General features: G+C 37.8%; 1 protein-coding gene across 10 annotated transcripts in view; it reads left to right on the forward strand.

Moving 5' to 3' along the window:
• LOC143223459 (E3 ubiquitin-protein ligase Siah1-like) overlaps positions 1–11,567 on the forward strand; it is a 30,054-nt gene extending 18,487 nt beyond the window's left edge. For all 10 annotated transcript variants that reach the window (XM_076451468.1, XM_076451469.1, XM_076451478.1 and 7 more), the window contains 2 exons: positions 8,493–8,685; positions 9,944–11,567. In XM_076451468.1, the coding sequence (XP_076307583.1) occupies positions 8,493–8,685; positions 9,944–10,121 (371 nt within the window). In that variant the 3' untranslated portion in view covers positions 10,122–11,567. The remainder of the gene's footprint in view (positions 1–8,492; positions 8,686–9,943) is intronic.

Raw genomic sequence — 11,567 nt, forward strand, 5'->3', positions numbered from 1 at the left:
TAACACCTGTTGTACCTCATTTTCTTATACTACATTCTCTTTCAGACAAACCTTCAGGGCAAATGTCTCTCTTTTTCATTCAGAAGGGACAAGAGGGACTTGCTGGCTCTCCAAAGTCAGTAAAGAAGCTTCGATCTGGTGACATATTGGTGGAAACATCCACATCTCAACACAGTGAACTCCTCTTGCATTCAAAGGCAATTGGGGATATACCTCAGTGATGTCGAGAAATATATATGCAAGAACGGCTCGTTTGGGTTGAGAAAATATTTTACGTAGAAGAGCGAACAATGTTTCGACCTTCTTCAGTCATCGTCAGGTTCACAAAGAGAGAAAGAGGTAACTGTCCATAAGCTGACCACATGTTTGGAAGGGGTTGTGTAAGCTATTGAGGTTACACCTCATGCTACTTTGAATTCATTGCAAGGAGATATTGTTGAGAGGGATTTGAAGAACATCCCAGAGTCAGAGATTCTAGCTGCTTTCTTCACCTAAGGAGTTTCTGCAGTGAGGCATATCTCCACTCGCAAAGATGGAATTACGGTGCAAATCAATGTCCTCATTCTCACACTTATATCACCATGTCTGCCTGCCACCATCAAGGCAGTTTATGTTAATTGCAGAGTATGACAATACATTCCAAACCTTCTGTGATGTTTCCAGTGTCAGTGGTTCAGTCAATTGAAGATGTCATGTCGTGGTTCCTTGACATGCGCTCATTGCAGTGGCAAAGAGCGTGATGCCTATGAGTATGAAGCAGACTCTCATTGCATCAATTGAATTGGCTCTCACCCATCCTACTTTCATTCTTGCCCTAAATGGTTGGAAGAAAAAGGTGCAGCATTTGAAAATGATTCATAACATTACTTATCCTGAGGCTCAAAAATTGCTGTCCACCACCTCATCTCAGACTATGCTGCTTCGCTTCGTTCCACAGCTACTGTGGGAGTGGAAGCAGATCTTTCTGTGCCTCTTAAAGAATCATTCTCTAAACTAATGAAAAGTCTTTTGACAGCCATGGTTAAAACAGTTAATGAATCAACTTCAACACTTATCTCTGTCTCTTATATACATTCCACCAAACGCCAAGATCCACATCCTTTGGTTCCAGGTAAAGTCATTTCCTCGGATACATCTTCATCTCTCGCCCCAAGATGCAAAACAATCATTTGTTCACATCCTCAGTCTCTGGAATCCTCTTCCAACAGTAAAGACCTTCCCAATCGACACAGGGCGGGATCCATGGAGGTCAATAGACCTCTCTTGAATGAAGACAAAGAAAAAAGATGTGGTCGTAAACAGAATGGTTCGCCTACATGTAAATAAAAATGGCCACCCTGATACAGTGGAACTGTCGAGGTTTAGGTTCTAATTTGGTTGACATGAAATGCACTGATTGCTTTCTACCATCCTGTTTGTCTTTCCTTACAGGAAAAATTTGTGAAACCTGCTGATACAGTCACTTTTTGGCAGTTTTCTTTATCCAGAAATGACAGGCTGTGTGATGGATGAGTGCATAGAGGGTTGGCACTATTGGTTTATCAGCATGTGTCCACTCTGTCTTTGCCACTCGACACACCCTTTGAGGTCATAGCCATCCATGCTTCCTTGGGTCGTGTCATCACTGTTTTTTCTCTCTGCCTGTCATCTGGAGAGACCTATGATCAATCAGACCTTGATGCTCTCATTGAACAGTTGTCATCTCCTTTTATAATCCTGGGGGACTTTAATGGACATCATCCCCTCTGGGGAAGTGCTGAAATTGATAGGAGGGGTCACTCTGTAGAGCATATGCTCTCTGATCACAACCTTTTTCTTTTTAATAGTGGTTCTTCTACTTATTTCCATGCATTTCATCTGTCCTTTACTGCTATTGATCTTTCATTTTGCTCCACCTTCACTATTCTCCCATTTTTCATGGAGGGTGGACAATAATCCATGAGACAGTGATTATTTTCCTATACTTTTGGGAGAGACTGGCTGTGGTCGATGCCACCTGACCTGTCTGCCCTGGTGGAAGCTGAATCAAGCAAACTGGCTCTTTTCACTGCTGTCACAAAACTTGATCCTGCCATCATCTGTAAGCCATCAATAGATGACTTTGTGGCAGTAGTAACTGACTGTATTATGCAAGCACCTGCTCAGTGTATTCCTAAAACCTTCACACGTTTTCTGTGATATCTTCATCCATGGTGTAATCCTACCTGACACATGGCATAGAAGGCTCAAAAATTGGCCCAGGATAATTGTCGTAGGTATCCCATACTCTAGCACCACATTACTTTCCAGCAAGCCTTGCATTTGCTTGGGTGGGTAAAACGTCAAAGCCAGAAGGAATCTTGGATTAAGTTCACAACCAGCATGTCTTCTACCACCAGTTCTGAAGTAATATGGAACAAGATTCTAAAGGTCAGTGAGCAATATTATTCTGCCCCCCTCTTGATCTTGCTCTCTGATGGCCAGGAAATAGCTGATACCTGAAGCATTGCTAATACTCTAGGTGAAGCTTCTGCCGGGTATCTAGCACTTCTGCCTCTTCCTCCACCTTCTTAACCATCAAGACTCAGACAGAGCAATCACCTCTTTCCTTTTAAGCTGATTGTCTCTATGACTATAATTGTTCCTTTACCCTGGTGGATCTCATACTGGCCCTTCGTCAGTCTGGCAGTACACTGCAATACATCAGTTGGACCTGATGATGCACACTACAAAATGCTGTGCCATCTATCTCTTGCTATTCTTCTGATTATTTTTAACCAGATCTGGCAGGAGAATGTTTTTCCTGATGCCTGGCACCAGGCTAGTGTCCTACCTTTCTCTAAGCCTGGGAAGGATCCCAAGATTCTTTCAAACTACTGTCCAATTGCTTTGATGAGCTGTCTCTGTAAGACTTTAGAGAGGATGGTTAATGCTCATCCTCTTTGGTTTATCGAATCAAACAACCTCCTCTAGCCCACTCAGTGTGGGTTCCGACGACAGTGCTTCACCATGGACCACCTGATTAGACTTGAAACGTCAATCAGAGAAGCCTTTCTCAAAGGACAACACCTTGTATCAATATTCTTTCACGTTGAGAAGGCTTATGATACAACATGGAGATACAACATTTTATGAGATCTCCATATATATAGGTTACGTGACCATTTGCCCATTTTTATTATAATTTTTTTAAAGGACAGGAGATTCCAAGTTTTAGTGGGTTCAACACTTTTCTGTTCTTTTCTACAGGAACTTGGAGTCTCTCAGGGCTGTGTTTTGAGTGTCACACTTTTCAGTATACAGATTAATGCCATCACTGAACAACTCCCTCTCATTGTTGCAAATGGGCTCTATGTCGACGACTTTCACATCTCATGTAAGTCATCGAACATGAGGTATTTTGAGTGGCAGCTACATACTGCCCTGAATCGTTTACTGAAGTGGACCACACAAACAGCTTTTAACTTCTCTCTCTCTGAAACTGTATGCATGCACTCTTGCTGCCAATGGGGTATTCACCCTCATCCTGAACTCTGTATAGGTGAAGTTGTGCTGTTTGTGGTCCCTGAGACAAAGTTCTTGGAGCTTATCTTTAACTATAAGCTGACCTTTATACCACATATCAAGCAGCTACAGGTCAAATGTACAAGAGTACTGAACATTTTCCATATCCTCTCTTCCACTACTTGGGGAGCAGATCAATATACCTCAGCCTTAAAGATGCTGGACCCCATTCATCATCAACGACTTCTGCTCTGCACTGGGGCTTTTTGCACTTCCCCAGTTCAGAGCTTACACATAGACTCTCATGAATCTCCTCTACATCTCTCGCAGTTGCAGCTATCTTTACTGTATGCTTCAAAACTACATTCTTTACCAAAACAACCCACCTGGGGTTGTGTTTTCCTTCCTCTGTGGGCTATACTTTTTCAGACCATATGATCTACCATTTCTCCCTTTGGCCTTTGTATCAAGGTGCAATTGGACAAATTGGGTCTGTTCTTGGATAACATTGCTATATCCACTGGTCAGCCCATTCCACCATAGCTTCTTACAGTCCCCAAATGTATCCTATCTTTAAGTCATCTGAGAAAAGCAGACTCTCCTGATTGGTAATACTGTCTGTTATTTGCTGAACATCTTTCGAACCATCCTTCAATTCATATTTACACAGATGGTTTAAAACAGGTGACTGTGTGGGCTTTGCCATGGTTTGTTGTGGTTCGGTTTTGTGTACAGAATCCCCTCTACAGCCTCTGTGTTCACTGCTTGACTGTATGCTGTTTCTCTTGCCTTAGATCACATAGAAGCTATTCAGTTCTCAAACTGCACTATTTGTACTGACTTGCTTAGTTCTCTACTGGCTCTGGAATCACTTCACATTAGTTCATGCCTTATTCTTGCCGATATACAAACTGACTGGCCCATTTCTCTTTAAAATCTAATTCTGTCCAGTTTTTTTTGATACCGGGCCACGTTGGTATTCGCGGGAACGAGCTTGTCGACACCACAGCTAAATCTATCTGTTCTGGCACTATCACTCCTGTGCCTGTTCCATACATGGACTGTGATCTTGTATTCAAGGCTCAGCTCCATGCCAATTGGCAGTCGAATTTGAGTGAGCAACATGAAAACAAGCTTTTCCAAATAAAACCCTATATTGGACTTTCGCCGTCTTGCTTCCATAAGGATCAGAAAGAGGAAGTTGTTCTAACTAGATGTATGCGTTAGTCACAGTTTTTAATTCATCATTTTCTTTTATCTTGGACTGATGCACCAATGTGCTGTCTGTGTAACACTCAGGTCACAATAAGCCACATTTTACTTACTTGCCATTGTTATGACTCAACAACAGCACCATTTTAAACATGTTCTATCCCAAGGTTTATCCATAAAGTTAGACAGTGTTATTGGTGGTGGTGACACTGTCAACCTTAAAATGGTTTTAGTTTTTTAAAGGCCATTAATCTTTTTAATGCTATTCAAGTTTTTTAATTTATACAGTAGACATTTTTTTAAGAATCAAAGTCTATCTAGTTCGATTTAAAATTAGAAAATGGCCGTAACGTCAAATAACTTCAAACAAGGACTGGAAAGGCCAACTTCAGATGATGAACACTGCTGTTTGAGCTTACCCATTAATCATCCTGTCAAGTTATTATTAAAATTTTGCTACAAGTCTTTTTAAACTTTTATTACTTTACTTTCTGAAAATGGCCATAACGTCAAATAACTTGGAACCAGAACTGGAAAGGCCAACTTCAGGTGACTGATGGTGATTTTTGAACTTACCTGTTAGTCTTCCTGGAAAGTTATGATAATTACAATTATGCTACAGAAAGTCCTTTACAACTTGTATTACTGTAGTTTTTCTCTTTCTGCTGTAGACTAGATGTAAACATCAGTTTTAATGCTGTTTATGTTGTTTTTTTTAAACTTTGTCTTGTTTTACCTTAATTTCCTTTTATGAATTTTACTAAATTTACTTTAATTTTAACTTTCTATCAGATGTTTGGCACAAATAGCCCAGCTGCTTTGTGCCATAAAACACCAAACTAACCAACCAACCTTCTGGCTCCATCAGCTACTGAGACATCTGTCACTTTTGATCTGAGATATCATCATGGTCCTTTATCCTTTGAACCTCTGTCTGTGTATTTCCTGTTTTACCCCTCCTTTATGGCATATTTCTTTTTCTTCTCAGCCTGTGATAACTGTAGGCAAGTTAAGTTTACTGTTGATATTACCAGATCCTTGTACTTCTTCTTCCTTATCCTTTATCTGTATTGTGCTTTCCTTCCTACTGCCTCTGTGACTCATGATGCTCAGGTCCTCTTTTCACCTATCTGCCTTTCCTCTTTTTTCATTTCTGCCTTCCTCTTGATTGGGATAAACTGCTGTGTTTTGTCTATGCTCTCCATTGTTATCTTGTTCACACAGGTTCTTTCTGAGGTCCTCATTCCCATTTGTTTCTCCCTTTGCAACCTTCCTCTTCCTGTGTTCTTTCCCCAGTTACCCTGACCAGTTAGATTTGATGTTTGCTCTATATGGTTATTTTTAGGCTTCTTCCTGGTGTCATTTCTTGCACATTTTCTCACATCAACTGCATAACCTTCCTTTCTCCCTTGCCTCAAATCTTCATCAGCCAATGGAGGAGATTAAACAATAGGGCATATAGATGCATACATTTAACTCCCACTCTTGACATCATATCGGTTTTTCTGCTTTCTGTGACCATTCTACCAACTTCTACATGACTGTGACACAAGGTAAATTTTAATTAATGCTTTATTTTATTTCAGGGGCCTCTGTTTCAGCTTCATTTTGTATATCTTGCTGTGTGGTGAGTGATGCCTGACCAGGTATACTGTTTGTACTCTGAATTGTTTCCATGCAGGTGGCTATAACCATTTGCAGACACTCTTCTATCAAATCCACACTGTAGGCCATGTTAATTCTTATATTTCAGTGGCTGTGTATGCTCACCCTTCAGATGGGGTGTTTAACAGAATCACTCAATTCTTAATTCCTTGTGGTACTTGCATCATGATATGCCAGTCCTGAACCCTACTACCCATGGATGGCATGTGTAAAAAAGAAGGGTATTGCTGCCCATCCCTGTCATGCCCTGACTGAATAAATTGATGAGGTCTGCTTATTTAAAACTAGGGTTTTGTGATCACCTTTTGCATTACATTGGGTGTTACAGACTACCAGTGCACTTTTTCATTCTTTTCTTCCAGTGAAGTACTGGAATCTTACCCACTTGCCAGTCCCAGCAGGGTGGTGATGTTCTGCCAGTATAGATGGAGTTACATTATCCTCCAGCTGGGTGATTTTCCTACCCTCATATGGATGTCAGTACCCAGTGACTGAGGTTTTGGAGATTGAGTGAATCAATCATGTAAGTTTTTACACAGGTTTCAGGTTGTTCATATTCCTCTCAGTTGCTCTTATGTGTAGTTGGTTGCAAAAAATCATCATGGCATGTTTTAATTTCTGTCCTGGGTTTTCACATTTCAGACTTGTTCGAAGTTGCAGGGGTTGTATTTATGTGATGTACTTTCTTTCATTTCTGGATAACTCATTCTTGGGTCCCTGGCATTAGGCCACCCTGTGAATTCCTGGAGTTTTCTGATAGGTTTCCTCCAGACTTTAGCACTTAAGGTGAAAATGGTATAGGTTCTCATTCTATCCTTGAGAGGATGTCTTTAACCAGGGGGGGCGAGGTTTTAGATGCATTGACTTGCCAAGTACCATTCTATACCTGAGAGCACATCATCTCTTACCTACCTTTTAACATGGAACTCAGTGATTCTACTTCTTTTATGTCTCTTTGTCACACCATCCTCTCTCTCGCAAACATATTTTCTACTTGTTTTGCCATGTCTAGTTCTTCCAACCTTTTCACTTTTCATGATGAAGAGATACCTGGTCCATATGTGGTACAGTGCCCCTCCTCAGATCTTTTGATCTGTTCCCCTCAACTTATGAGTTTTGTTTGGATACTTCCAGGGGATATGTTTGTGCTTCCCTTGCACCAGTTCTTCCTCCAATTCAATGTGGGATTCAAGCTAATCTTGTGAGTAAAGGTAGTGTACCATATTGTAAGTTATAATTTTCCTAAATGAAAATGTATTTCTGATAGGTACTTTCCTCTACTCAGACTTTCTACTTCTGGTGCTCATGTCTACTGCCAAACTTCAAAATGATAGTCTGGTGGTGATGTGTAGAGTGAGTCACATGCATCCTGTTATAGTATTGCTCTCCTGTTGGTGGAGAGGTGTTGCATAGTGATTTGCATGAGACAAATTGAACTTTGAATTCCAACAGAGGGGAGGTTGAAGGCTTGTGGCATGCATTCTTTCAGCCGTGGGGGTGTTATAACGTGACGGTCAATCCCAATATTCATTGGTAAAAAAGTAGCCCAAGAGTTGGTGGTGGTGGTGATGACTAGCTGCCTTCCCTCTAGTCTTACCTTACTAAATTAGGGACAGCTAGTGCAGATAGCCCTTGTGTAGCTATGAGCGAAATTCAGAAACAAACCAACAATCTGACTGCTACAGTCATTGAATGACTTTTTCTAAAAAAAATTAACATTAATAAGTTGCAGCCATTGATTGAAACTTTTTTTTTCCAATTAAATAGATTATTTTTGTGGATGTTATAGTCATGAATTGACATTTCTCATCCCATGTCAGTAAATTACACTTATATTGATTGCAACCAGATAATTACATTTTCTCTTCTAATTTATTATAGTCCTTGTGTTTAGGGTGCTTGACTCTTAATCTGCTGACTGGATGGAAATGCAATGTTATAGAGATATTATAATGTGAGTCAGTCCTGCTAGTTATTGGTTAAAAGATGACTGTGGATGCTGTTGATTGGTTGCCTTCCCTTTGATTGGGGCAGGTAGCTTTAGAAGCTTTATAATAAATAGACAAACAAACAAACCATTTTTATTGTATGGTTTATTGGCTAATGTCATAAAACTCTTCTTTTTATCATAGGTGAAGATATTGTATTCCTAGCTACTGACATAAACTTGCCTGGTGCTGTTGACTGGGTGATGATGCAATCTTGCTTTGGTCATCACTTCATGTTGGTCCTCGAAAAACAAGAGAAATATGATGGCCATCAACAATTCTTTGCAATCGTTCAACTGATTGGTACCAGAAAACAAGCAGAAAATTTTATATATAGGTAATATCTTTCATGTTTTGTAACTGATAAAAAAAAAGACATTGGCAGAAAATTCTGTCTACACAGGAAGTTCAATTTTTTTGTACTGATCAAAGTAACTGAAACTATGAAAAGATCATAACTTTCATTTACAAGATTATTACAAGATATGTTTTAACATAGTTCAACTTACACAAAGTATGGAATGGGTAGCAAGATTTGTGTTGCAAACTTAACTTTATTCAGTGAGTAAAGACAAAAAAGATTATATCAGTGACTGTGATTGTTAGAGAAGCTAAACTGTTATGAAGCCTAATTTGTTATTGGTTGGCTTAAACACCAAGAATAAATAAACATGAGTTGGAAACAGCTTTTAAACAATTATCATTTTACTTGTAAGTAAGGTTCATTAAGACATAGTTGAAGGTAAAAGATCACAGTAGGAAGAATAATGAAAATTGGTAGAGAAAACAAAAACATCTAGCTGTAAAATGATTTCAGTTAATTACATTAGAAGTAGGCATCTTAAAAGAAAAACATTATACAAGTTTATTATATTTCAAAGAACTTTCAATTGAAATCACAAAATTATAAGGAAAGAAAGATTGCATTATAGTTGAAGAGGATAATTAGCCTATTTTTTAAACTTTGTTTCTTGATCTTTATAGAGAATGGTTTGAATACAAGAATGCTTGTATGATTACATTGAAATAGTGCAAGCTTTTTTGTTGTCAAGCATTAGGTTTGTAATAAACGATATATCAGTTGTTAAAGTGTAAAATATTTGGCACTCATAAACATTGAGGTTCTGCACTATAACTGGAGTAAACAGGGCAGGTTCCATGGGTCCTGTAATTTTAGGGCTTCTTTCTCTTTTATTTTCTTATAGAATATGCAAAATTCACTAACCTGGAGCTTTTTATTAATGCCCCAACTTAGCTAGTGTTTATTTTGTTATTGAATAAACACTTTTGTAGGTATTGTTTCACTTTGTATCAATAATAAATGTTGCAGATAATTTAGTTCCTTATTTTAGACTTAACTGTAAATTTTACTCATTCTCTTGTATATGATTTCTGCAGTACATCTTGTGGATACCATGTATATAGAATTTGATTTGATGTTTTATTGATTTCTAGTACATTTTGTCAGTTTGAGTGTTTTATTGTGCTTCTATGAAAGAACTACATATGTGGAACTGAAACAACAATGAGGAGAGTTTAAACAGAGTTGTTGACATACTTATATTATCATGATAAAAAGAAGTTATGAATTTCAGGTTGGAACTAAGTGGTCATAGAAGAAGATTAACATGGGAGGCAACTCCAAGAAGTATTCATGATGGGGTCCAGTCAGCCATCATGAATAGTGATTGTTTGGTTTTTGACACTAGCATAGCCAAACTATTTGCTGATAATGGTAATTTGGGAATCAACGTCACTATCAACCTATGCTGAATCGTTTATAGTGTTTATGGTACATTCAAGACAGTTAATGTTCCAGTACAACCTATAGTTCAAGATCTCTGGCTGTGTTGGTATATTTAGTATGCAATGCTGCTGTTCTTGTGCAGTTTATTGTGATGCCAGGGGTAATACTGTAAGCTACAGGCCTTTCCAAAGAAGGCAAACAAATTCCCTAGGTTTTCCTGAGGTACAATTGACATGGTGTGAAGTGGATGTAGGTTCTTGAATGAAAGCTGATCCAAATGTGTAATAAGCAGAAAGAAAGTTGACTATTTTTAAATTTGTATATGATAGTTTTAAGTAGCCTAGACTTGCATGTTTGTGTACCTGTTATGCTACATAAAAGACTGAATTTAAGTGTAACCAACCTTGTAGAAGTTTTGTTTTAAATTTTATATGGTTCTGATTGGTCATTTTATTTAATAAACATAAATACTTCAAACATTTTATCAGCATTTAATGTAATGAAGTACACATTTTAATTATCTCTTGTTTTAAATTAGTGGCATTTTGTTTGTTTTCTTGTGGTTACAGTTTTTAATTATTATTTTGTAATGGAAAAAGACTGAAACACTATGCACAATACACCTAAAGTATTTGAAATTATTTGGTGAAGCAGAGTAAAATCAATAACATAAAGAACGTAAGTCAACCAGCACTAAAAGAAGAGGACTTTTGAACTGAAGCTAACAGATTTATATATAGCTTACTCCATGTATCTTCTGCCCATTATTGTGTGTGTGTATATACATACATACATACATACATATATATAGGTGTAAGAGGAAAAAGCTTTGAGAGAGGTGTCCTTACCACTGTTACTAAATGTTCATCATCATAAGTATTTTATTTTGAAATAAATTAGTTTATAAAAATATTCTAAATCATACTCTATCAAAACTGAGTATTTTTACACCTAAGCTCTCCCTTATAATGGTGTAATCTTACACTTCTAACATTATTTTGTGTGTTGGAGTTTGTGTGTGTGTGTTTTTAGATACTCACAAACACAATTTTCAATAAATTTTTCATTGATGATGGAGGTAATATTATATATTACCCCTCCCCTATGATGGAGGTAAGATTATTTTAATAGAAGGGTGAGATATAACCCCTCCCCCCATGATGGAGGTAAGATTATTTTAATAGAAGGGTGAAATATAACCCCTCCCCCCCTTTTGCATTCTTCATTTGACCAATCTATTAAAGTGTAGTGTGTTCTATGTTGTAAATAATATACAAGGTCTAATATTCATTTCAGGGACTTGGACATCAGTTTTAAAGGCCTGTACGTATTTAATTAATTCAAATACTTTATTATTTCATCATTTTATTATATATTTGTTTGTGTATGATTATTAGCCAACAGTGTTATGTGACTTACAGTGTATTACTTTATTAATATGTAATAAAATATCTAACAGTTATTGAAACGCG

The sequence above is a fragment of the Tachypleus tridentatus genome, chromosome 8 (assembly GCF_004210375.1).
Source record: "Tachypleus tridentatus isolate NWPU-2018 chromosome 8, ASM421037v1, whole genome shotgun sequence".
Taxonomy (NCBI): Eukaryota; Metazoa; Arthropoda; class Merostomata; order Xiphosura; family Limulidae; genus Tachypleus; species Tachypleus tridentatus.